The 23,231-nt window shown below is 40.9% G+C and overlaps 1 protein-coding gene across 2 annotated transcripts in view; it reads right to left on the bottom strand.

Moving 5' to 3' along the window:
• Positions 1-14,898, bottom strand: part of NOTCH2 (notch receptor 2) — a 166,271-nt gene extending 151,373 nt beyond the window's left edge. For both annotated transcript variants that reach the window (XM_025872548.2, XM_073896049.1), the window contains exon 1: positions 14,696-14,898. In XM_025872548.2, the coding sequence (XP_025728333.1) occupies positions 14,696-14,768 (73 nt within the window). In that variant the 5' untranslated portion in view covers positions 14,769-14,898. The remainder of the gene's footprint in view (positions 1-14,695) is intronic.
• Positions 14,899-23,231: the final 8,333 nt, after the last annotated feature.

The following is a 23,231-nucleotide window of genomic DNA, read 5'->3' as shown; positions in this document are numbered from 1 at the left end:
ATTTGAGTTACCATATGCACCACTTACATTTTCTGTAAACAGTGTGCTTACACATAATTATAAATATCTCAGACTATAAAAGAAAACCTTTCATAGTATTCCCACAACTGAAAAACAAAGCCTTAGAAATAATTATAGAGGGAGCAGAAGGGAGTGGTAGGTAGAAGACAGTTTACTAAATCAGCAAAATAAAATGTGGAGTTTTGTCTTAAAACAAAACAAAACAAAACAAAAACCTGACAACCATTTGCTCAAGGCTGCCAAAACTTGAGAATAAGCAAACTGTCATGGGAAACAAATGTTAAAATACGAAACCCTTTTCTGAGAAAGTAACTCCACCAGTCCTGGCTAATCCATTACTGAATCACCAACGACACCAGCCCCACTGGCTTGTCTTAACCACTACAGAGAAGTCCAAAGGGACGGGCAGGGGCGCACAGGCAAATATTTTCTCCACTGTCACTGACATTTTCAATATGGCCCCACACCTTTCCCCTTCCCCACTCTTCCACTCCTTCTCTGTTCCCTTTTTGGATCTCAAATTAAAAAAAAAAAAAAAAAAAGGTTGACATACAGACAGATCATTTGAGCAATGAATGCAGAGGAAAGATCACTACAAAACAAGAGCTTGGATTCGGGCCCCAGCCTTGACCTAGCTCTGGGTCCTTTGGCCAGTCACTTACTTGGGCTTTAGTTTCCGCATCTGCAAAACAAGGGTGGACTAGATGGATAATCCCCCACCTGAGATCCCAAAATCTCCAGGAGACCCTAAAGGTGTAATAACAGACCATAGGACATTTTTATTATTTCAAAATGCCTAACAGAGATGGTCCATTAAGTGCTATAAGGCTAATCAAAACATTAAATATTTTGGGTTTAGACTAGTACTCCACATGGTGACATAGAATGGCACGTGATGATGTTTGCCATATCATATGAAATTGGGGAACAATTGAGTTAGACCTGATATTATCCTTAAAGATACATCTCAGCAAAATCACCATTTCTGTAGTAAGCATAACAACCAACCACAAATGTCTGATTAATAAATAATGGGGAAATGAGTTAACACATATCAGTGAAATTTGTATAATAGACAAAATTTCTCCAAGTTGCAAGTACACCCCATTAAGGGAACAGATTCAAATACAATACCCCTAAATATTTATAGGGTCACTGAAAACCAGTGTACAATCTATACGCTGCAAAGGTGAAGCTCCTATTTCTCACCAAGGGTCCAAATCACTCATCCACTTTTCATTAAAGTGAAAGCAACAAAAAGTCCATACTGCAACATAAACCACCAACAATAACTACTATCTACTGCACTCTTACTATGTGCTAGACATTGTACTATGAATTATTATATTATACACTTATTAATTTATTTAATCCTCATAACAACCCTAATAATTATATGCTGCTATGATCTTCATTTTATTAATAATGAATGTGAGGCATAGAGTGCTTAAGAAACTTGCCCAAGGGGGTGCCTGGGTGGCTCAGTTGGTTAAGTGACTGCCTTCGGCTCAGGTCATGATCCCAGAGTCCTGGTATCGAGCCTGCTTCTCCCTCTGACCTTCTCCCCTCTCATGCTATTTCTCTCTCTCTCCCTCTCTCAAATAAATAAATAAAATCTTTAAAAAAGAAAAAAAGAAACTTGCCCAAGACACAGGGCTAGTATGTTCAGAGCCAGACTTAAACGTATCCCACCTCCTCTCCCAATAAGGTGACAATTCCCTCTCAAGGAAGTTTCCAGTAACACAGCCAGGAATGTCCCCAGGCAGAGCCCTCAGGAGTCAGGCCATTGCTCCTGAGAGCAGCCCTCTGAAGATCTCATAGCTGTGGCCCATTCTGGCTTAAAGACTCATCTTTAATGAGAACTCCCCTCCTCTCAGCCCAAATTCAATCTGCTTGTCCTGGTGATAGAAATCAACTAAAGGAAGTCAAGGGCCATCAGTCAACTAATGTCCATCCATTTCTTTTTTATTCAGAAAATACAAAGGATTCCTAATAGCTGACCTCTATATTCAAAGAACTGCCAGTCTAATGAACTTATTCATATCATAAAAACATGTATCTTTAGTATACTGGAATGAGTAAGGATTGCGGAGACAGACAGACATAGCTTTAAATCCCAACTCTGCCACTTAACTAACTGTATTATCCTAGGCATTTTATAAGCCTGTTTCCCCACGTAATCTACTCCCCACCTCGTAGGGTTGTTGCAAGGTATAACTGTACAAAGGTACATAAAGCGCCATGGTTGACTGCAGAGGCTCTGGAGCCAGAGGTTTTAATCCTGGCTCCATTCTTCATTAACCATATTATTCACCCCAACACGCAAAGCTATGAATCTAAGTTCCAATTTCCTTATCTGTGAAACAGTTATATACTGTCTACCCTAAAGGACAGCTATGTGAATTAAATGAGGAAATATATGTAAAGCCCTAGCAAAATGACGGACACATAGTAAGAATTCAACAAAATGTTAAAAAAAAAAAAAAGCTGAGGTTTAAAGAGTCAAACCACAAGTTTTAGTCCCAGCTCTGTCACTTATTATCTAGAGCTAAACAATGGTATACAAACCAGTTAACTCCTCTGAGGTTCATTTTCCACCACAGTTTTGTGAAGAATAAAGCAGGCAATTATATAAGAGTATTCTGTAAACGCTACATTGCTATGTAAATGTTGGGATTGTTTTACTTTATGAAAATAAGTTGTATGTTAGTTATATTGACTGATCCTTCCAAATACTATCTTCATCTTTAAAATGGAAAAACAGGCAGAGAAATTTTAAGCCACAGAGGGATGGCTGATGGTTCCAAAAGAAGGATGGAGAAAAGGACTGGGCCAAAATAAATTCAGACCATGACAGAGCAGAAAATGAATAAGCCTTCAAGAAGAAAGATGAGAATAAGCACCCATCAACCTGTTTTTAATCAGCAGCTTCACCTGCTGATTAAGCCTCTCAATGCACAGTCTAGGCATAAGAATTCTCTAATTTCCTCCCAGAAAGAGTATTAGACTTCAGGGTAAGAAAGAGCTTCACTATCAAATCTCTCTTCCCACCCACAAATTAATTTTGTGGATGGGGCACAGAAACAAAGACCAGTGACTGGACACAAACCGAATCTCTTAACTGGCATTCTCTTAACCACACCTAAAAAACGGAACAAAAAGAGTCGCAATCCTCTTCAGAAAGGTTTCCTTCTTTGGTTGGTCAGAAATGTCCTTGTTCCCCAGGTCTCTTCATGCTAAATACGGCAATAGCTGGCAAACAACCAGCCCAGTAAATTCCAATGATACTTAAGAAAGCATTCATATTGCCTGAAATTACTCTGAATCAAACACTTAAGACCTGCAGGGCTTCCACATACAACAGTTCAGCTGGAGCTCTTAATGTCAAAAGCAGCAGGGTACCTTAAGAACATACAAGCTTGAAAAACAAGCAGTCTACTCTTCTTTATTGCAACATTCTTCAGCAACAACATTGATCCCCTACCCACTGTGCACACAGCACTGCACTAGGGCAGTGGGAAGCTGGAGGGAGAAATGGAAGAAACAGGTGGTGTCCGTGGGGTGCCAAAACAACAGGTTGATTCAGCCCATTCTGTCCCACAACTAATCAATTTGGTGAGGAGAGAGTGGAGGGAGTCTTAGTCATACTGCTGTCTGCCCAAACTGACTGGCTAGACCACAGTACTATTATCAATTAGGTCAAAATGTCAGATTTAGTAGTAGTGCACTAGTCCTGCCTTTTAGGGATGTTACATACTTCAAAAATCTTGGCCCTCCAGGAAGACAGGACATAAGCAGATTACCCTCAACCCACCAAAAATCACATATTTAGCTCCAGAATATACTGTTTTCCTCCAGCATCTTTTCATAAAATGTTAAATGTGCATTTCCTGAGCACATACAACTGACAGCTTATTGTTTTATGATACAGATTAGAATTTCAAATTAGCTAAAGAAAATACCAGTAACAGATACAAAGAAAACTGACCAAGCTCATTACAAGTCAAAGGATTAAAAATTGACCTATTGAATAAACAGTTTTTGATATCAATATTGGTAGCAATGGGTATTAAGGAGGGCACTTGTTATGATGAGCCCTGGGTGTTATATATGTAAGCGATGAATCACTAAATTCTACTCCTGAAACCCATATTACACTACATGCTAACTAACTAGAAATTAAATAAATATTTGGAAGAAAAAAATATATATATTAGTAGCAATTTGAAATGTTGCAGCACATTTAAGACAAAGGACTAATATTCTTAATATAAATCAGTAACAAAAAATGAATACCTTGAGGGGTAAAAGACACAGTTTACCAAAATAAGTAAATAAGTGGCCACTGACCATATGAAAAACCATTCAGTATCACTGTGTAATCAGCGCGGGGAAGGCGGCGAATTAAGGTGAGGTAGCATTTACCACTTGTCAAATTGGTTAAGTTTTAAAAACAAAAACCAGTGTTGAACACAGTTGGCAACACTGACAGTTTCATATTCTGCTGATGGAACTATAGTTGGTTAAACTATATAGAAGGGAATTTGGCAGTGTGTATCAAAGTCACAAAAAGGTCCATACTCTTTGATACAATGACTTGACTTCTGAGAGCTTAGTGTTAACAAAATAAATATTTCTACCAAGATTTATATATAAGAATTTCATTATAGCATTATTTACAATTATGAAAAAAGTACAAACTAAGAACCGATTTCAGTTTAAGTTAGATATATAACTGATCCTTAAGACAGAACAGTATGCAGCCTTTAATACTGTTAAAGAACATTTATATATATAGGAAAATGTTCACAGTATTTTAAGTAGTGCAGAAGCAGATGATAAAACCATACATAGCTAAAACCCCAACTGCATAATAGACACAGAAAAAAACTGTCTACAATGTATCAAAATATTAACTGTGGGTTTTGGTTGGAGGTGATGGAATTATTGGAGATTTTAATTTTCTTTTATGTTTTCCTGTTTGTTTTTAAATTCTGTTTCCCGAGGCGTCTGGGTGGCTCAGTCATTCAGCGTATCAAGCTCCCTGCGCAGCAGCGAGTCTGCTTCTCCCTCTACCACTCCCCCTGCTTATGTTTCCTCTCTTGCTGTCTTTCTCTGTCAAATAAATAAATTTTAAAAAATAAATAAATAAATTCTGTTCCCCAATTTTTTTAAATCACTCTCTTTGACATAGCAATTTTTCTTCTGCAAATCTAGCTTAATGAGGAAAAATCCTAATGAATTTTTTTTCTGTATGAAGACGAGTATCATTTATATAGAAAAGAAATGGAACCAACTAAATATGCAATCAAACCAAGGAATGGTCAAAACATAGTAACCCCATTAATAAGAATATTATTGGGGCACCTGGGTGGCACAGTCAGTTAAGCAACCAACTCTTGGTTTCAGCTCATGTCATGATCTCAGGATCGTGAGATCAAGCCCTGCATCAGGCTCCACACTCAGTGCAGAGTCTGCTTAAGACTCTCTCTCTCTCCCTCTCCCTCTGCCCCTCTCTAAAATAAATCTTAACGAAAGTCTTAAAAAATAAGAACATTTTAAAAAGAATATTATTTAACCAATAAAATTCAATTTATGAAAAGTGCTTAAAAATAGAAATATTTATAACCACCAAAGAAACGCAGCACAGAAAAGTGTGTATATATTATGAATCAACATTTTCTGCTTTAAATTTTATTGTTACGTTAATCACCATACATTACATCATTAGTTTTTGATGTAGTGTTCCATGATTATGAATCAACATTTTAAAACTAAAGGTAGAAAAAAAAGACCAAAAGATGTATACCAAAATAGTGAGTGGTTTGATTGTGACTATTTTTCTCACACTTTTCTAGATTTTTCAATGTCTTTAACTATTTTTAAATATAGTTACTTTTTAAGTAACCTCCCCCTCCAAAAAAAATCTTGTAAAGGTGCCAGAGAAAATCAAAAAACTATAAATATAAGTAATTATGTATAAACATGAATAATTATTACTATGTAAACCTCCCTTAAAATATTACAATGTTTGTTTTTAGTTACAATCATTTCCCTTAAATCTCTTGGAAGTATATGTCACAGGAGTCATGAAATATTGTCACTTACTTTAATTAAATAGTAACACAGGACCAAGGACTTGAATGATTCATAAGATATATCTTTCCTCTAATAATCCTCATAAAGGTTAGAAAGTGCTTTAAATGTTGTAATAAAGTAAATGTCCTTAACATTTCCAATTAAAGAAGATCTAGCAAATAAATAAAGGCATGTTCACAGTAAAGAAAAACATAATCAAAATCATAATCAAAATATACACATCATCAAACTTCAGTGAGTCTCAACACTTCCTGGACAGACAAAAAAGCATGTGAAAGCAGAGAATTAAACAACAGTTTCTTGCAGCTTACTACAATTACCATTTAGAGAAGTTAACACATTAGCACTGTCTAGTTTTCATATTCAGAAACTCAACAAAAGATATTAGTGAGTAAACACTATTCAATTATTCTTATGAATGTTGGATAAATATGCCAGCATAACAACCTGTCCCTCTTAGGGTCTAGTTAAAATACACTATTTAATCTTCAAGGCTTAAAAACTTTCCAGAATCTCCTCACAAGACAGATGAGAGGAAAAAGAAACAAACAACAACAATTTTAAAATGCACCTGCCTCTGAACAAGGTAGTCTACTTTAGAATGTAACCACAGCTTCTTGTACAGCACTTTATTCAGCAAGCAAAATTGTATTTTAAAGTGATGCTATTTGTTAAAAGACAACATATTATTAAGGAGACGATATCCGACTCCAATCAAAATATTATCGTCATGTTTTCCTTCATAAAATACACACATGCTTTCTTCATATGATTAAATATATATAAGGGTGGGGGAGCTACTCTTAACCCAGAAACAGGTTCTGCAACACCCACAGATCCAACCTGTCTTTGTGAAGCGATGAGTCCATCTTGGCATGATGTTTGGCTGATGTATTCAAAGAACCAGAGTCACTGCCCAGGTGCCAATATTCTGAAAGGAACTGACTTGAAGACTAGAAACTGCCTCAGGCAGGCCTCTGGGGAAAGTGCTTCAGTCCAATGGGAAGAAAGACCAAGGCCCCTCACTGAATGGCCAAAGTCCAAGGGCACCAGAGCTGGACCAAGGTAACTGGCCCGCAGTTCAAGAGTGGCAAAGGACAGTAAAATGACCCCCAAGACTTTGTTCAATCATATCTAGTAAAACACAAACTTTGAGGAGCTGGTAGAACAGGGTTTTGCCAAGACAAGCTCAGCGGGTGAGGGAGATGCGAACATGATTAATCAGTGCCACCTGAGGCAGCAACTCTGGGTGTGTCCATACTATACCTCAGTCATTGCCTGTCCATGACAAGAAGTTCCTTCAGCTACTGCCACCAAGAACTAGATCTTCCAAAGAAGATGTCTCCACCTTAACTTGTCCTAGATCAGGCCCGGCATCCAGGACTAAGAACACAGCCCTCTCTCTTGCCACAAACCCACTGATAGACATAATACTTACCACAACATATGCCAAATTTAATTTAGACCCCCACCAGATAAAGCGGTCTTTATCTTTTCCCCAAGTTAAGTTCTGATACTTCTAAATTACAAAAGAGAAAGGGGAGAATAGCAGACAAGCCTAGCAGGAGTACGCTGGGAGTCATTATTCCCTAGTAGACCTGCAGGTTACTCCCCTCGACCCTACAGCTCTTAGTCACCCTGACTGCAGGAAACTTTCTGAGACTGTAGATAAGTGACTTAAATGACTTGTATTTCATATTCCTAATTGTGTGCTCGTCTGCCTTATCTCCACGATGGTGTCAGCTCCTTGGGGGCGGGGCCCTATCTTCTGCTTGGTCAATGATTCCCACACATCTACAAAAGCAGAATACCCTATACTCCCTACCACCTGATGAAAACACACAAAGTAAGGATAACAACACACCACAGTCCTTCCCTAACACACCACTGGGACAGCAGAGCTACAAAGATAATAAATCTTAGAGCCAATAGCTAGGACTCCTACCAGAGTTATATATAGAAGCTTACATAGTTATACACATAAATAAATTAATACAATAATTACCTCACTTTTCTCCCTCCAAGCTCTGGCTTTTATCATCCCCTCTTCTTGGCTTTACTCTTCTTTTTAAGGTCACATTGTATTTTCTGCCACACAACTGGTATTTGCCTCAAAAAGGAAAGACAGAAAGCACAGATCTGCAGCAAACCCTGTACCACTACAAATGAACATTGCAGTCTGTCCCATCCAGAGGCCATGAGCCTATCCTTTCAGATCTGAAGCCACTTTCTAGCTCCTATCAAGGACAGCAACATTAAGTGTCTTTGTCAGAGGAGCGCTCCTGGGTCCCTTCCTGCAGAATGCTCTGTTCTGCTCAAGACACCCTTGATTCCTTCTTTATTCTCCCTTCCTTATTCCGTTTGCTGCAGCAGCCCGGAGAGCCCTAAGGCACGACTGCCTGAAATGAGTGATCTTGGTATCTTTTTGCACTAACACATCTGAGGGAAATCCTTGACACCAGATACGTGTTCACGGGTGAACAAAGCGGACATCCTCAAAGGCAGCGTCATCACAAGGACTAGGACCAAATTCCTTAGTGGACACCAAAAAACCATGGAACACCTATGCATGCTGGCATCTCGGGTAACATTCTGATGAAGGGATAAGGAGGCTTCCACCATACACAACATATACAACGCCTACACGGCCGCCCGAAGACTCTGAATAGTTTGCAGACTATTTTTTTTAAGACAAAACAAACAACTTGACTAGCCTTATGGGGATACCAGAGCAACTTCACCAGCAGGCTAAGCATTTAGCAAGAAGCAAGCACTTTCAAGGGTAAAAAATGACCACAAGACCCAGGCAAAGCAACCTATCTCTAGTACGATCAAAGAACAAACAAACAAACAAAAACTAAACCAAAAAAATCCTTGGTTTCCCCAGATTCACTCTGCAGTGATGTCAAACTTCCCTAATATATAAATGAACTGGCTATTTCTTAACTATACAAATTCCCAAATACTATTTCAGACCCACTGAATCAGAATCTCCAGGAAAACACCCCACATAGAATCATCTTCGTGCTCCTCACTAACTCCTTTTATGGAGGGGTAGGTATCAGTTCAGTAAAGAGTACCCCTTTGGATCCTTGTTACTCACGCAGGGCTCGGGACTCTGCAAGGCAAATTCTTGAGAAAATGCCAAGGGGCACAAGTCATATGGAGACAGATTACAACTAAATATAAGAAAATCTTTCTAAAAATCAGAGTTGTCCAGAGTTGAACTAAGCTGGCTCCAAAGGCAGGAAGCTACCACAAGAGTTGTTGAAGCACAAAGAAGGTAGGCTACCTCTTGACCAGGATGTTGTAAGAGGAGCAGACCCAGCATGGAAAGGATAGAAGGACTAGATGAATTTTAAAGTTTCTGCCAACGCGTAAGTCAACAAAGAGGAAAATTTCAGCTACCATTAATAAAAATAGTATAAAAGTCTGTAGGTGGGGTCAGCTTTCAACTGATCTTTTCTCTTCAAAGGAGAAAGGAGCATAAAGACACACCCCTGACTCACCATCAGCCTCTCCTCCAGAATGCCTCAAAGGTGGGGAGGACAGAGCAGGAGTCACAGGTGCTGTGACAAAGCCGACCTGCTGCTTGGATGACTCCACATGTTGAGCATATGCCAAACAAGTTTTATGGACCAGAGAAGGGATGTGTGTGACACAGTGCCTACCCTCAAGGAGCAAATCTTATTGTAGAGATAGCTCAGGCACTATATGGTTCTCTCAAAGTTTTATTTATCACATCTCATCTTTAGAGTTGTTTGTGGTAGTGGTTTTTAGGGAACTCTCTTGGTAGGAAAAAAAACTTCACCAAATGTATATATCCTCTTAATCTAATACTAGCTTGCAATATCTAGCTCATAATGAAAAAAAAATGCAAAAAACTCATCAAAACAAACATAAACTTAGTTAATTCTAATTTTAAAAAATACCATTCCAATAATCCCCCAAATGACCAAATTACAATAAAGTGTGGCAATTCTGAACAAAATAACAGAAATTGCTGGTCTAGTAATATACTAATACAGGAAACAGTAGAAACAGCTCAAGTGAGAGGCAGGGGGTGGATGCCAGCAGCTTTGAGGTTGAATTCCAAAGTCAAAGTGACCTTTATGATTTGCAGAAGTGATCAGAAAAAAAATATAAAATAGAGAGAACCACACACACACACACACACACACACACACACACACACACACTGAAATTCAAAATGGCAAGTTTAAATAAAACATCTGGGGAAGGGAAAAATTTGGTTTTTCCCCAAATGTAAGGTAAGCAATGACTCTTGCAAATACTATCAAAAAAAAAGGTCTTGGATTACCACAGTAGTCTAGAATAAGAAATAATAAAAGTAATTGTTCAACTGAACAAATATTTATTGAGTGTCTATTAGATGCCAAGGCACTGTGCCAGGTACAGGGTAAGAGTATTAGAAAAAAAAAACGCATAAATGAAAAAACACAATTCTCTTCCTCAAGAAGTATACATTAATAATAAGCACTTGAGGATGTTCTAAGTGTTTTCACGTACATGAGCTCATTTGTACAAAAGATAGAAGTGGTGTGGAGAGTGCAGGAAGCACTGGACTGAGGACCAAAGAGAAATTCTAGTCTTGATTCTAATTGGCTCAGTGACTATGGACAACATACTTGAGCAAATGGAGGACCAAAATCCCTCCCACAAGATTACAATACTAATTAAATACAGACCTGGAGGAGAATGCTGGTCTTCTGGGTCCAGTCCAGTGATCTTTCCACAATATCATACATATGGTAGACCAATAAAAAGAGCAGAATAGAAGAACATAAAACCTTTTGGTTTCAAGTCATTTGCAAAGAAGGGGAAGAAGAGAGGAGAAGGAGAATCAGGAGAAAGTAGGAGGAAAATGGAAGGTTCAAGTTGTGGCATCCAGATAAAGATGTCAAGAAAGAAAGCACTTAAATAACAAGTAGAAACACAATATAAGGATAATGTAAAATCTATTATTATATTTTCATTCAAACAATGGCTCAGGATTTTTTACTCTAAAGCCACTAAGGACAAATAAAAGGAATCCAAAATTATATATATGAATGAAGCTTGAGGAAAAAAAGACAACAGAGAGGAAAAAGATCAGGGAGAGGAATTATAATATATCACTCGAATATATGAAGCCCTTCTAAAGAGAAAATGGGGACCTACTGTGTCCAGATGAACAAGAAGAAATGGCATTATACTCAACAGCTTTTATGTTAGCAATTTTAAAAATCTGATAATCAGAGGGCTAAACACTGGAATGGCTAAGGTTAGATTAATTCTGGAAATTATTAAAATTAAGAAGGAAAGACCCCCATTTACACACTATACACACTTCAAGGCAGAATAATGAACTATCAGTGGGTTCCAACAGGTTACTGGAAACCTTGAAAAATACAGATTCTCAGACCTACTGTATCAGAATCCCTGGGCGTTGAGTCTGATTTTTGATTATCAGCTAATTTTGATGCAGCCAGGACATGGAGCTTCATTCTATCACGGGGACAGGGTAAGGAGAGGAACCATTAGGAATGGCATCAGAGTGGGAACTAGATCAATGCAAATTTTGTGGGCAAAATAGAATTTCTGCGGGTGTGATATTTTTAAAATGTATTGTAAGGCTGCTCTGAAGCATCCAAGCATATCCCACTGAATTTAAACATTTTCTAAAGGTCCTGAAGTCAGCAAATACAATTCAGGTAAACCAAAAGTTACTCTCTCTATACCACAGGAAGCCTGTGGAAGAGACAGTGGAGTGGGACCAGGGCAGAAGGATGCCAAGGAGGTATGGGTAAATATTTTTAAAAATCAAAACATGAGGAAAAAGGGGTGCCTGGACGGCTCAGTCATTAAGCGTCTGCCTTCGGCTCAGGTCATAATCCCAGGGTCCTGGGATCGAGCCCCATACCGGGCTCCCTGCTCGGCGGGAAGCCTGCTTCTCCCTCTCCCACTCCCCCTGCTTGTGTTCCCTCTCTCGCTGTGTCTCTCTCTGTCAAATAAAAAAATAAAATCTTTAAAAAAAAAATCCGGAAAAAGAAGAGAGAGACAAGAGATAATCACTCTCCTTCCTCCTCCCTCCATCCCTCCACCTCTGCAAAAGAATAATTATATAGAAAGAACAAGAATAAAGAAAGAGAAAAGGAAAATAGTTTTAGGATAAACTTCATCCTTATCTGAAAGAAAAAAAGAATTGCTCTTTGTGATTTTTTTTTTTTAAAGCAGGAGAAGAATTCGGCTGAGAAATTATCTAGCAGGCTTCAAAACCAGGGACTCACTTCCCATTGCAAAGCAAAAGAAAACGAGGAACAAGAGGTGGTCTTGGATAGCTGTTTAGACAATCAGACAGATGGGTTGACTGCTCCTTGCCATAGGAACTCAGTGACCTTTAAGTTAACAACTGGCCACAATCCGAAATACAGGAACACTCAAAAATTTGGAAGAGTGTGTACCTTGACAAAAACACAATAACAGATTAAGAAGATTCAAGAAGCCTTCACTGCTAGACTTTGAAAAGATTTAAGATTTATACCAAAAAACAGGTTTTTAAATCTTTTATTGCAGTGGTTTAGCATCCGAAGAACACCTGTCTAAAAATCAAAATATCCATATCTAGTCCTTTGAAGCAATTGACTAACACTCAACTTGTCCACCTAAAAGCGAGCTGGCAATAGCAATACCTCATCAGTACATTAGTATAAAAGAGGATATCATTCTATGTACTGAGGTCCTAGAATGAGAGAAGCCCTATGTGTCAAAGTAATCCAACTTCTGACATTGAAATTGTCAGTGTTACTAACAATGTTACTAAACAGCTTACTATTTAACACTTAATTTTGCAAATCGCTTTGCAATCCCATTGTTTATAGTCCTTTTTATCATAAATCCACACTTACAGTCACACTTTCACTCAAAAGAAAAAGGAAAGGCAAAAATGCCATGGTGTTTCATCAAATGCTTCTGAAACAATGATTTTTGGTTCATCATCACACAGTCTCCTGGTCCACTTCTGAAATTCTTAGGGACATAGAGGTGTATGGAATTTGAGCTTTCCAAGAAGGATCTGATTGGTGCTGAACAACTCAGCACTGTGATAAAAAGATTTAAAAAAAAAAAAAAAACCTTGTTCTCTTGGCATGCCAACTGTTAACAATGAACAAAGAGCAAATTTTTCTGAAGCTCATCATCTTCTTAACCTTTTCTTTGCAAAAAGACATAGCTCATGTACTAGTTTTTTTGGTAAAGGTAAAATCTTCCCTCGGATTAGGCTAGGAAAAGAAATCCCTATCAGTTTAACAAACATGCACAATCTACCATCCCTCTGGAAGCAGAGTTCATGAAAAATAAAACACAGCCCTGCCCTGAAACGACTTTCTGAATACCTTTTGACTGCCATGGGTTTAATATACATTCTCTTAATTAATCCTATTAGCTGGGTAATTTCATTCCCATTTGATTGGTGAGTACAGCAGAGCTGGATTTGAACCCAGGATTACAGAGTGCTCCAAAACCCAAGCTCTTTTCTACTAAACAGTCTGAAGAAATTCGGAATCTAAGACTGTGGGTGGGATGGATAAGACGTGATTCGATTTCCCCTTCCTTGGTCCAACCGTGTTCGGAAAGACTGTGGCTAATATCCAACCATAAGGAGGCTTTCCAAGGAAGCACTTTGAATTAACGTATCCACTTTTCCTCACCCGCCCCTGCCCCACCCCCAACCTTGCCAAAAGAGCAGCAAATGCCGCTGCCAGGTTGGAGGAGTTGATGATCGTCACACCACATTCCTGGGGCTGGACACAGACTCTGAAACAGCGCCCGAGCTCAGCGCCTCGGAAAGAATAACAGCAGTTGAGATTTTTAAATCATGTGGCTCAGCATGCAGCCACACCAGTTTCCCTACTACTCCTGCCTCTACCTTTCAAAGACTCGAGCAAAACACACCGGATTCATCGGGACCAGGGATTCGGAGTGTCAGGACTCAGGCGCACCACGAAACCCTGTCCCCATCCAAACCAAACCCACCCACCCGGACTGTGTGCCTCCCTTTGGCAAAGCTAAGTCTGGCAGTGGAGGTATAAGCCGTTGAGCTGCTCGGAGGCCCTGCCCCCGCTCCCTCCACGCCAGAATCTGGCATTCCTTTGCTCGGCCCATCTGCGGTCCCCGGCCGGCGAGGGTTCGTCTCGGGCAGCCGGCACTCGGCTCTCGCTCGACCCCAGGAAACGCGGAACCAAAGGGCAAAACAGCCCAACTCCCCGAACTCAAGTGCCTGGGAAAGCGAGTTTCTGAGGCTCGCGGCCCGGCCCCCCTTCAGCCGAGGAGGCGTGTGTGGGGCCACCGGCCGAGGGGCGTAGGAGGCGGCGGGGAGTGCGGGGGGCGGGGTGGGAGACCCTGACGGTGTCCAAACTTTGGGGAACCGAGGGGCCTCACTCGGAGCCCGGCCTTCTCGCAGAAAGGAGGACGGAGGGGGTGGGGGGAGTATGATCGCCCCAGGTGGCCGGCCGCGCCGGGGCGGCAGTGCGCGGGCCCCGGCGCAGGGGACAGCACCCCTCGACCGGATACTCACCACGCGCGGGGGCCGCGCGGCACAGCCAGAGCGCCAGCAGCGTCCACAGCGGAGCGGGGTGCAGGGCGGGCATCTTCTCGGTCTCTTCCTCCGCCGCCGCCGCCTGCGCAGATCCACATGAGGAGGGGGTCCCCACAGAGGGTCCCCCACTCTCTCCTCTCCTCCTCCTCCTGCTTCTGCGGCTCAAGGCCTTGCGCTGTGCCCCGAAGCTCAGGCGTAAATGCCCCCACTCCCCGCACCCCAAGTCTGCCGCTCCCGGGCCGCCGCCTCAGCCGCCGCCCGAAGTTTGGCTGAAACTTTCTCGGCTGTGCAGCGAAGCAGCCTCGTGTGTCCTTCCGCCTCGGCCGCCTCCTCCCACCGCAAACCCCGCCCCCCTGTCGCCGCGGCCCAGCCCCGCCGCCTTCGGCACCCAGGGGTTTCCCGCAGGAAGAAGCGCCGGCCCGAGCTGCGCGCGGAGGGATCTACTACGAGTCTTCCGACTGCCCCTCCAGCCTTCTCCAACCCGCGTCGGATTTCGACGCGCCTTAACTCGGTTGACGCTGGACTGCCTCGCTGGGCTGGGCCTCTGCTGAAGGAGCTGGGTGATAGGACCCTGAACTTCAGACGCCAGGGTTGCCGCGATCGTGAACTTGCCAGGAGAGACAGACCTCTTCCAGTAAGATAGGTATCACCCCCCCACACCCACACTTAAGACACACTCCGGGGCCCGCTGGAGGAATGCGGTAGAGAAGGACCAGCGCTGTCAAAGAAGGAAATGGGGGCTCAGGCACCAAAGCCCATTGAAAAGGAACATGGCCATCAGCTGGGCTGTGCTACACCATTCATTCATTCATTCATTCATTCATTCATTCGTTTAGCAGATATTTCTTTAACTGCCTTTGCGTATCAGTGTGCTCAGCACAATGGGATGATACTAAAGACGCAGGATGGACAAGCTACTTTTGAGGAGAATCCTGCAGGATTCAGGGAAGGTTTTGCTAAAGATACTCATTGCAACATTGTTTGTAAAAGCCAACAACTGACATATATGACACCCCGAATCCCTGTAAAAGCCAACAATTGGAAACAACCTAAATCCCCGACCTATGAATAATGGATGGTATATTTATAAAATGAAATGGAATACAGCAATTAAAGAGACTACATTCATATATTCAATAGGGATAACTCAAGAATAAAATGACAGTGAAAGGCTCAGTGCAAAAGGAGATATAAAGTGTATCATTTACGTATGTTTAAATTTTTCAAAACAATACTATGTATTATTTATGGATGCATACCGTACAATATATAGTAATAGAATATAACCAGAATAGTGGTTACTTCCAGGGAGGAGAGTGGGGGATATGATCAAGCATGGATACGTGTGGGCTTACTCTTTGTAAAAGAAAACAGCCGAAAACAGAACAAGCAAAAAGTTTTGTGTGGTTGTAACATTCCAAGGGACAGCCACCATAAAAGCAAAGATACAGATAAGGGAATAAGTAGATGAGTTCTGGCACTGTTTGCAGTGACAGGAGTCAAGGAGGGAAGGGGGGGTTGGGACTAGATTGGTAAGATCTTGAAGGACAAGCTGAGAAGGGGGAGGAGTAGTTATCTCTCAGATCATAGAAAACCACTGAAGGCTTTTGAACCGGAGTGAGACTTGATGGAAAGGAAAGTTGCTCTGATAATCCTGTGTAAAATTGATTGTCAGGAGCAAAAGGTGAACTGGAACCCAAGGACCAGTCAGGAGTTTGTGAAATACTCCAGGCGTGGGGAGATGAAGGCCTGAACTAATGAGGTAAATGTCAGAATGGAAAGGAAGAGATGGATCTGAGACAATCTTGGGCAGGGGAGGGGGGGTGCAAACCTATGTGACTAATTGGATGTGAGAGTTTACAATCCTACTGGGAAGGAAAATCCCACCCAAAGAACCTCTCCCTGCCTCTTACAGGATAAAGTCCGAACTTTTAGAAGCAGTAAACACAAGGCCTTTACTTCATTGGGCCCCATCTCTCATCCTCTCCACCCCCATTGTGAACTTTACACAATAACAGAATTGAACGACTTGAGATTCCCCCAGACATATCTTCTTGTTTCAGTCTCTGTACCTTCTGTTTCCTTAGTTTGGAAGGACTCTTGTCATCCCCTTCCCTCCTTCTCTTAGTGAACTTTCTAATCATCATTAATCCTTCAGTCCTGAGAAGGCTTTGCTGATGCTGTAACAAATTCCTCCCCATCACAGTCTTTCCACTGTCCTGCTTCCTTATCTTATTAAAATATCTCTTTTTACACAGGACTCTTGGTATTTCTGTCTTCTCAACTAATTAGTAGGTCCTAATGGGCAAAGACCATGGCCTTATTGAGTCCCAGTGTCTATCACATAATAGATATTGAACTAGAATGTAAAACAACACTACACAAGTACAAGTCGTATGATTATAGGCTTATGAAGTTCCAAACTGGATTTGAATAAGCACTTTACAATAAATAAGCAAGTACTATTATTGAAAGCAGTCACCTTGGGATGCTAGAAACTCTTTTCAAAAATAACATAATTAGTCAAAATAGCTTTGGAATTTCCCTTGTGCAAATATGTTCAGAGAAAGATAATAACATTACTTTTTAGTTGTTGACCCATAGAGTTACCAGTTAGAGCATTCTCTTAACTCACTAAAGATAGTTCATGGTAACTTGGCTCTATACGAATTTTAAACATCACCTGCAAAGACTAGCTTTGTCACTATTAAAATATATTCAGAAAAATGTGAAGGTACTCATCCCCAAAGAGTGGCTCCAGAAATGACTGGGGCTATGACTAATTAAAATAGGTGTGCAGTTTCCCAAGGTGACCATTTTAAGAAAAACAGTTATTATGTTCACATATAACTTTTGCTGGATTTGTTATAGTTTTAAACTTATTGCATACACTCCCACAAGGACAAGAGGATAAAGATTAGACGCCATGAACTAAAGTAGGAGAAGTTTATGGCCGAAGAGGTGTTTTTAAAGACATGTTTTGAAGGAAGCTATGCATATAAAGTAGTCAAAACAAAACAAAATAGGAGCTGAAAATCAAGGGAAAAACTGAAGTTGGCAAGGACTGAGAGAGGCGAGCAAGTCAGTCTGACCCATCACGTGACATTTCGGTGAATATTACCATGGGCCAAATCCTATGTGAGTAGCTGAGGAATAAAGACAGACCAGTAACCAACAATGAAAATCCAGTATGACAGGTAGAATGTTGTGGCTTCACAGCTGATGGACTATGAGTCCTGTCCCAGCCGAGGAGCGGTCAGGGAAGGCTTCCGGGAAGACGTCAACAGCTGGCTGGTTCTTTTGAAGAACCAAAAGATTAATCACGTAAAGAAGAGATTTCTCATGTTTAGAGGTCTAAGGCTTTTTTAGACATAGGGAACAAGTGTAGAGGCAGGCAAACAATAAACACCTGAGCCTGTCCCCTAAAGTGGCAAGATAGGAACTTGGGCAGGAGCTGTGGGGATGCAGAAAAGATGGACATTGGCTCCTAAGGCTAGTAATTGCTTAGATGAGGGAGGAAATGTAGGTCAAGGAATCAGCAATGACCTCAGTATCTTGGAGCATCATGGGCTAGTCTCAGATACAGGAAATACCAGAGAAGGTAAAGGAGGTTTGGTAGAGTGATAAAACTGGCAAGAGATCAATGTAGCTGAAAGGAGGAGAGCTGCCATCGGGTAGAGCAGCCCTACAGCTGTTGATCACTTTAGGACCCTGACTGATTAGTAGGGTGGAATTGCACTGAAATATACTTTCTCCTGTTGAGCTCTCCCCAAAGCTAAGCTGAAATTCTACTGTGTGCAGTTAGGTGACTAGTTCCCTAATCCCTGTCAGGAGCCAGGGGGTCATGTGGTAGTGTCTCAAAACTTGAGTAGCAGCCAAGGACATGAAATGCCAGAATCTGCCTGAAGATGTCAGCCCCAAATGTACTCTGCAGTCAATTACTCAACTGGACTGGGGAATGGTCTTCCCCAGGACAGTGCCTCTAATCAAAGCAAATCCTACTTTATATGAAAAATTAGCAGGAAAATATTCAGGTGATCCCATAACTAATTAGCTATTGCTATTTCTTAAAGTTTCATAACTTCACTGAATCAAAGAAAAATGGGATCCCACAAGCTTTCATCTGAAATAAATGAACAAAAGAACCTCAGTCTCTGGGGCCCAATTAAAATCAACAGACCATGAGCAGTAGAAAAACATGAATAAGGGTCAGCACTAGTTTTCATTTTAGTCAAAACTAAAAATATACAGAGATGTCTTTACTAATTAAAACTCAGGTAAAATCGTCTCCCAAAACAAATATAGAATTAGGCACTTATTTGTTCTCAAGTCTATTCTCTCAGATTCCATAGGCTACCAAATCCCTCAAAGACAGAGATCCTATGTTGTCCATTTTGCTCCAGCTCCTCGCACAGTAGTACACATAAGTGCTCATAATAGATGTTTTTGAATAAATGCTGAATGAGGGGCATATATATCTGTATGAATTAGAGAGAGATGCATAATTGTCTAGGTCTTTTGGAGAATCCTAGGCTGAATCAGTTAAATGCTGTAGATGCTGAAGAAGAGATTCTGGTGTATGTATCAAGCCTAGGTTGAGCTACTCCACACATCTCACCATGTAACCCAGGAACCTGGAGGTGAGTGATAATGTGTTTGTGGAAGCAAGAATTAAAAGGAAGATTTCTTTGCAAAATAATATACCTGTGCAGTGCTTTAGGCTTTTCAGTACACTTTTAAGTATATTATCTCATTTGATACACAAAGCAGTCATGGGAAACAGCCAAGCCAGTCATTATTATCCCCCATTTCACAGATGAAGAAACTAAGATAGAGTTTAAGTGCCTTGCCCAAGATCAAGTAAGTAATTAATGGGAGCTGAGACAAAACTCCTGCTGCTTCTGACTTCTTATTCTACTGTCTCTTCCTGCAACAGTAATGAAGCACATCCAAGACAATCTTTAGTGTGGGCACCTCTGGACAGAGGTCCACCAGCTTCACCATATTGGTGAAGTCCACCATATTGGTACAAAACGAGCTGACTCATTGTAATTAGGAAGCCCAAGCAAGTGAATACATTCTTTGATTTAAACACATTTTTGGAGAGCCTACCCTCTGCAAAGCACATCCTTGACTCTGTGGTGCTACAGACGTGTATCAGACCCAGCCCCTGTTCTCTGGAGATTACAGTGCATTCAGGAAGGCCAACATACGAATAACGTAGCTACAACAGAGATAAAGCATGGGGCTGTGGGAAAGTAGAGAGCATTGTGATTAATTCTAAGGCTGCTTTCATTTCATCCTCTCCCCAGCCTACAAGATATGAATGAACTGAGGTAGCCTATACAAACTGGACTGTAAACAGTGTGAACACAGGAACCGTCTCTCATTCATGTTTGTAAACCCCACAGTAGTTGGTTGTTTGTCTTGCATAGAAGATGGAGTAAGTGCACAATAAAGACCCACATTCTGAGAGGTCCACCAGGTTCGGTCAAACAGAGGACAAGTTCCAGAAGGCAGGAGCTCGTCTTAAGATTCAAACTAGTTCTGAGAATTAGGAGCCAATCAGACTTCTTTAACTGTCTCTGCTCTGATTAAAGGTATTAATAATATAAGAAATTATAATTTGGGCTTCTTGACATATTGTTGTCCTTTTAGGAATGTGACTATTTCAATTTAATTGATGTCAAGAAGAGGAAAATTTAAGATTGTCCTTGTATAATGAACTGTTCCTCATGTGCATGTACTACACAATGAATGGTATCTTTTTTTTTAAGATTTTATTTATTTGACAGAGAGAGACACAGTGAGAGAGGGAACATAAGCAGGGGGAGTGGGAGAGAGAGAAGCAGGCTTCCCGCCAAGCAGGGAGCCCGATGCGGGGCTTTATCCCAGGACCCTGGGATCATGACCTGAGCCGAAGGCAGACGCTTAACGACTGAGCCACCCAGGCGCCCCCGATGAATGGTATCTTAACTAGGAATCCAAAATTCTCTGCCATCCATGAGGTAAGCAGGAAAGCTAGTACAGGAATGCTCACTTTAGTGCTACCTAACTTAAAAATTTCTAGGTATTTTATGCTTCAATTACTAAATGGATATATACATTTTATATATAATGACACAAAAAAGGATTGGCTTGTATGCACCAGGACATCTCGCCAGTTCAAAAGCAGCATAAATCCACAACTGTGTAATTATCAAACCACAATATTACTGGATGACTTGCAGTGCTCCAGTCACTAAAATGGTTATGCAACTGTAGATATTTATGCAATGTTAAGGTGTTTTGTTCTCAGAGACTATTCAGGTGTTTCTACCCAACATTCTTATATTCTTCCCTCACAGTTAGCCAAGAAATTCTTGAGCAGTGAGGTCCAGGCATACAGAAAGTTTCCACCTTAAAGTATGAAAAAAAAATCTTCATACTATCTGAGGAGAGATCATATCTAAGTCCCCTGAAGCAGAAGAAAAGGGAACATTTTCTTATTATGTGGAATTCAAAGTGGTTAAGTATGAAGAGAGGGGCATCACAAGTTAGGAAAAGAAATCTCACTTTTAAAAGTAAGCATTAAAAAAATCTTCTAAAGTAATTCATCAGGAGATAATTAATGGCTGGCAACAGGTATTTATAATAGAAGCGTACACGGCCTTAACGATAGGGTTTGCTTCTGAAAACATTCTAATTAAAAAGGGAAAGAGTAATTTTATAGGAAAGTACAAATCAGTGGTGTGTATGTGTGCTAATGTGTGCAGAGACAGAGGTGGTAATTGCTGGGCTCAGAGCAGGTATCTGTTGCTGAGGGTAATGACCTTGTAAAATATACAAATAGGGTTTTCAACAAAGCTGAAAGTACATCATTATTACTCATGAATGTGGGAAGAAATGTAAAATTGGAATTCAGACGGTGAGTGCTGGTTGTGCCCTATCTGGATACTAACTTGTTTTTGTTTTTAATCATTCTGATTTTTGTTAAGAATAATGTAATATGACTGCTCTGCTCTCTTGCTCAGACCACGGGTCTAAGCATTTTTCTTACAAAACTTTGACTTTTTCCCTTTTATCCCACTTATTAAAAATCTAAGCAAGAAAAGAAGAACAGATGCTAGCAAGACAGAGAATGGTTCCCACATTAAGATCTACATCTGAGTCCAGGAAAATACACCTCATTGCCTAGAAGGGCCCTGTGGACAGTTCACACCTCTGTTGGTTTCTTTTGCAAGATATAGTTACCTCAAAAGAGCCTTCCTTAATTGAACTTTTATGGTCTGGAAGACTTGCCTATCTACAGATGACTATCACTTAAAAGTATTTACTAAAGGCAGCGGTTGGGGGCGTAGATCCTTCCTAAGGGGAGGAACGAATAGCAGGAACACAGACTGACTTATGTAAACTCCAAGTGCTGCAACTAGGAGACAGCCTTCAAGTTTCAAAAAGCCAACTCAGAACATGCAAAAAAAAAAGTAGTGTTGTTCCTTACTCATCTGCTACTTGGGGTTTTGAGGAGAAAAGGGAAGTAAGAAGAGTTGAAAAGAAGAAAAACAGAACAGAAGAGTGGGAGAGGAAGGTGAAAGCATGCTCTGGAGTATTACGCACCTGTTTAGAAGGGGGGAAGTAGTACAAATATAAGCAAAAGAACCAACATGGAGTTCCTCCTTGCTTATTTCCCTCTTCCCTCCTAAAGGCCTGGAGTGAACCCATAGCATTGCTCTAGAGGTGAGAGAGAAGCACCCTGAGGACACCTCCCTGAATTCCCTCCAAAGAATTAAAAGTGCCCCCAGTGCAAATCAGTTCCCTCTATCATAAATATATATGGATAATAATAACATTCATCATATTAATAATGATAATGGTAGGAAACATTAATGGAGCGCTGTCTGTTAGGCACTATATTAAGCACTTCACCTGCTTTATTGTTTGTGATGCTCCAACCAGCTTATCAGTAGGTATGATGATTCCCACGTCACAGGCAGAAAGTGAAGCCTGAGAAGTTGCCCAAGAGCACACAGTTGTTAAGCAGTGGCACAGCCCAAGTCCATCTGATCACCTCCAGTGGCACACAAGTGACTTCTGCAAAGTACGTATGCCTGCCCAAGTGTCCCTGTCTCAGAGAGTCAACTCCACCCATTGTTTGGATGGCTCGCCTGAGCACATGGGATAAGTTGTCCACTAACCAGTTATTGTAAGCCTGGTTTCCCAAGTTTATTGAAACAAGGGCTTGATCACACACCTCCTTTGTGCCCCCCTACAGCGTGATGCCCAATCTCTTGCTTGCCAGCCTCAGGCCCGGGAACAACCCAAGGATTTCATGTCCCTGTCTCGGCCACTCAGGTGAGAGAAGCTCAAACAATTCTATAGGTTGGGTCCACACTACAACTTTTTATTTTGAAATACTCTCTTCTAAACATACCTAATAAAAGGCAAAGGAAGTAGGAAATAACCAGTTCTATTTATTTCCATATTTTATTTAAATATATATAATAAATAAAATAAATATGTATATTTATATATAAAA

This window comes from Callorhinus ursinus, unplaced genomic scaffold (genome assembly GCF_003265705.2).
Source record: "Callorhinus ursinus isolate GAN/ISIS: 27379988/994484 unplaced genomic scaffold, GSC_fseal_2.0 scaffold9, whole genome shotgun sequence".
NCBI classification, from domain to species: Eukaryota; Metazoa; Chordata; class Mammalia; order Carnivora; family Otariidae; genus Callorhinus; species Callorhinus ursinus.
This window is presented reverse-complemented; position numbering and strand designations above follow the sequence as displayed.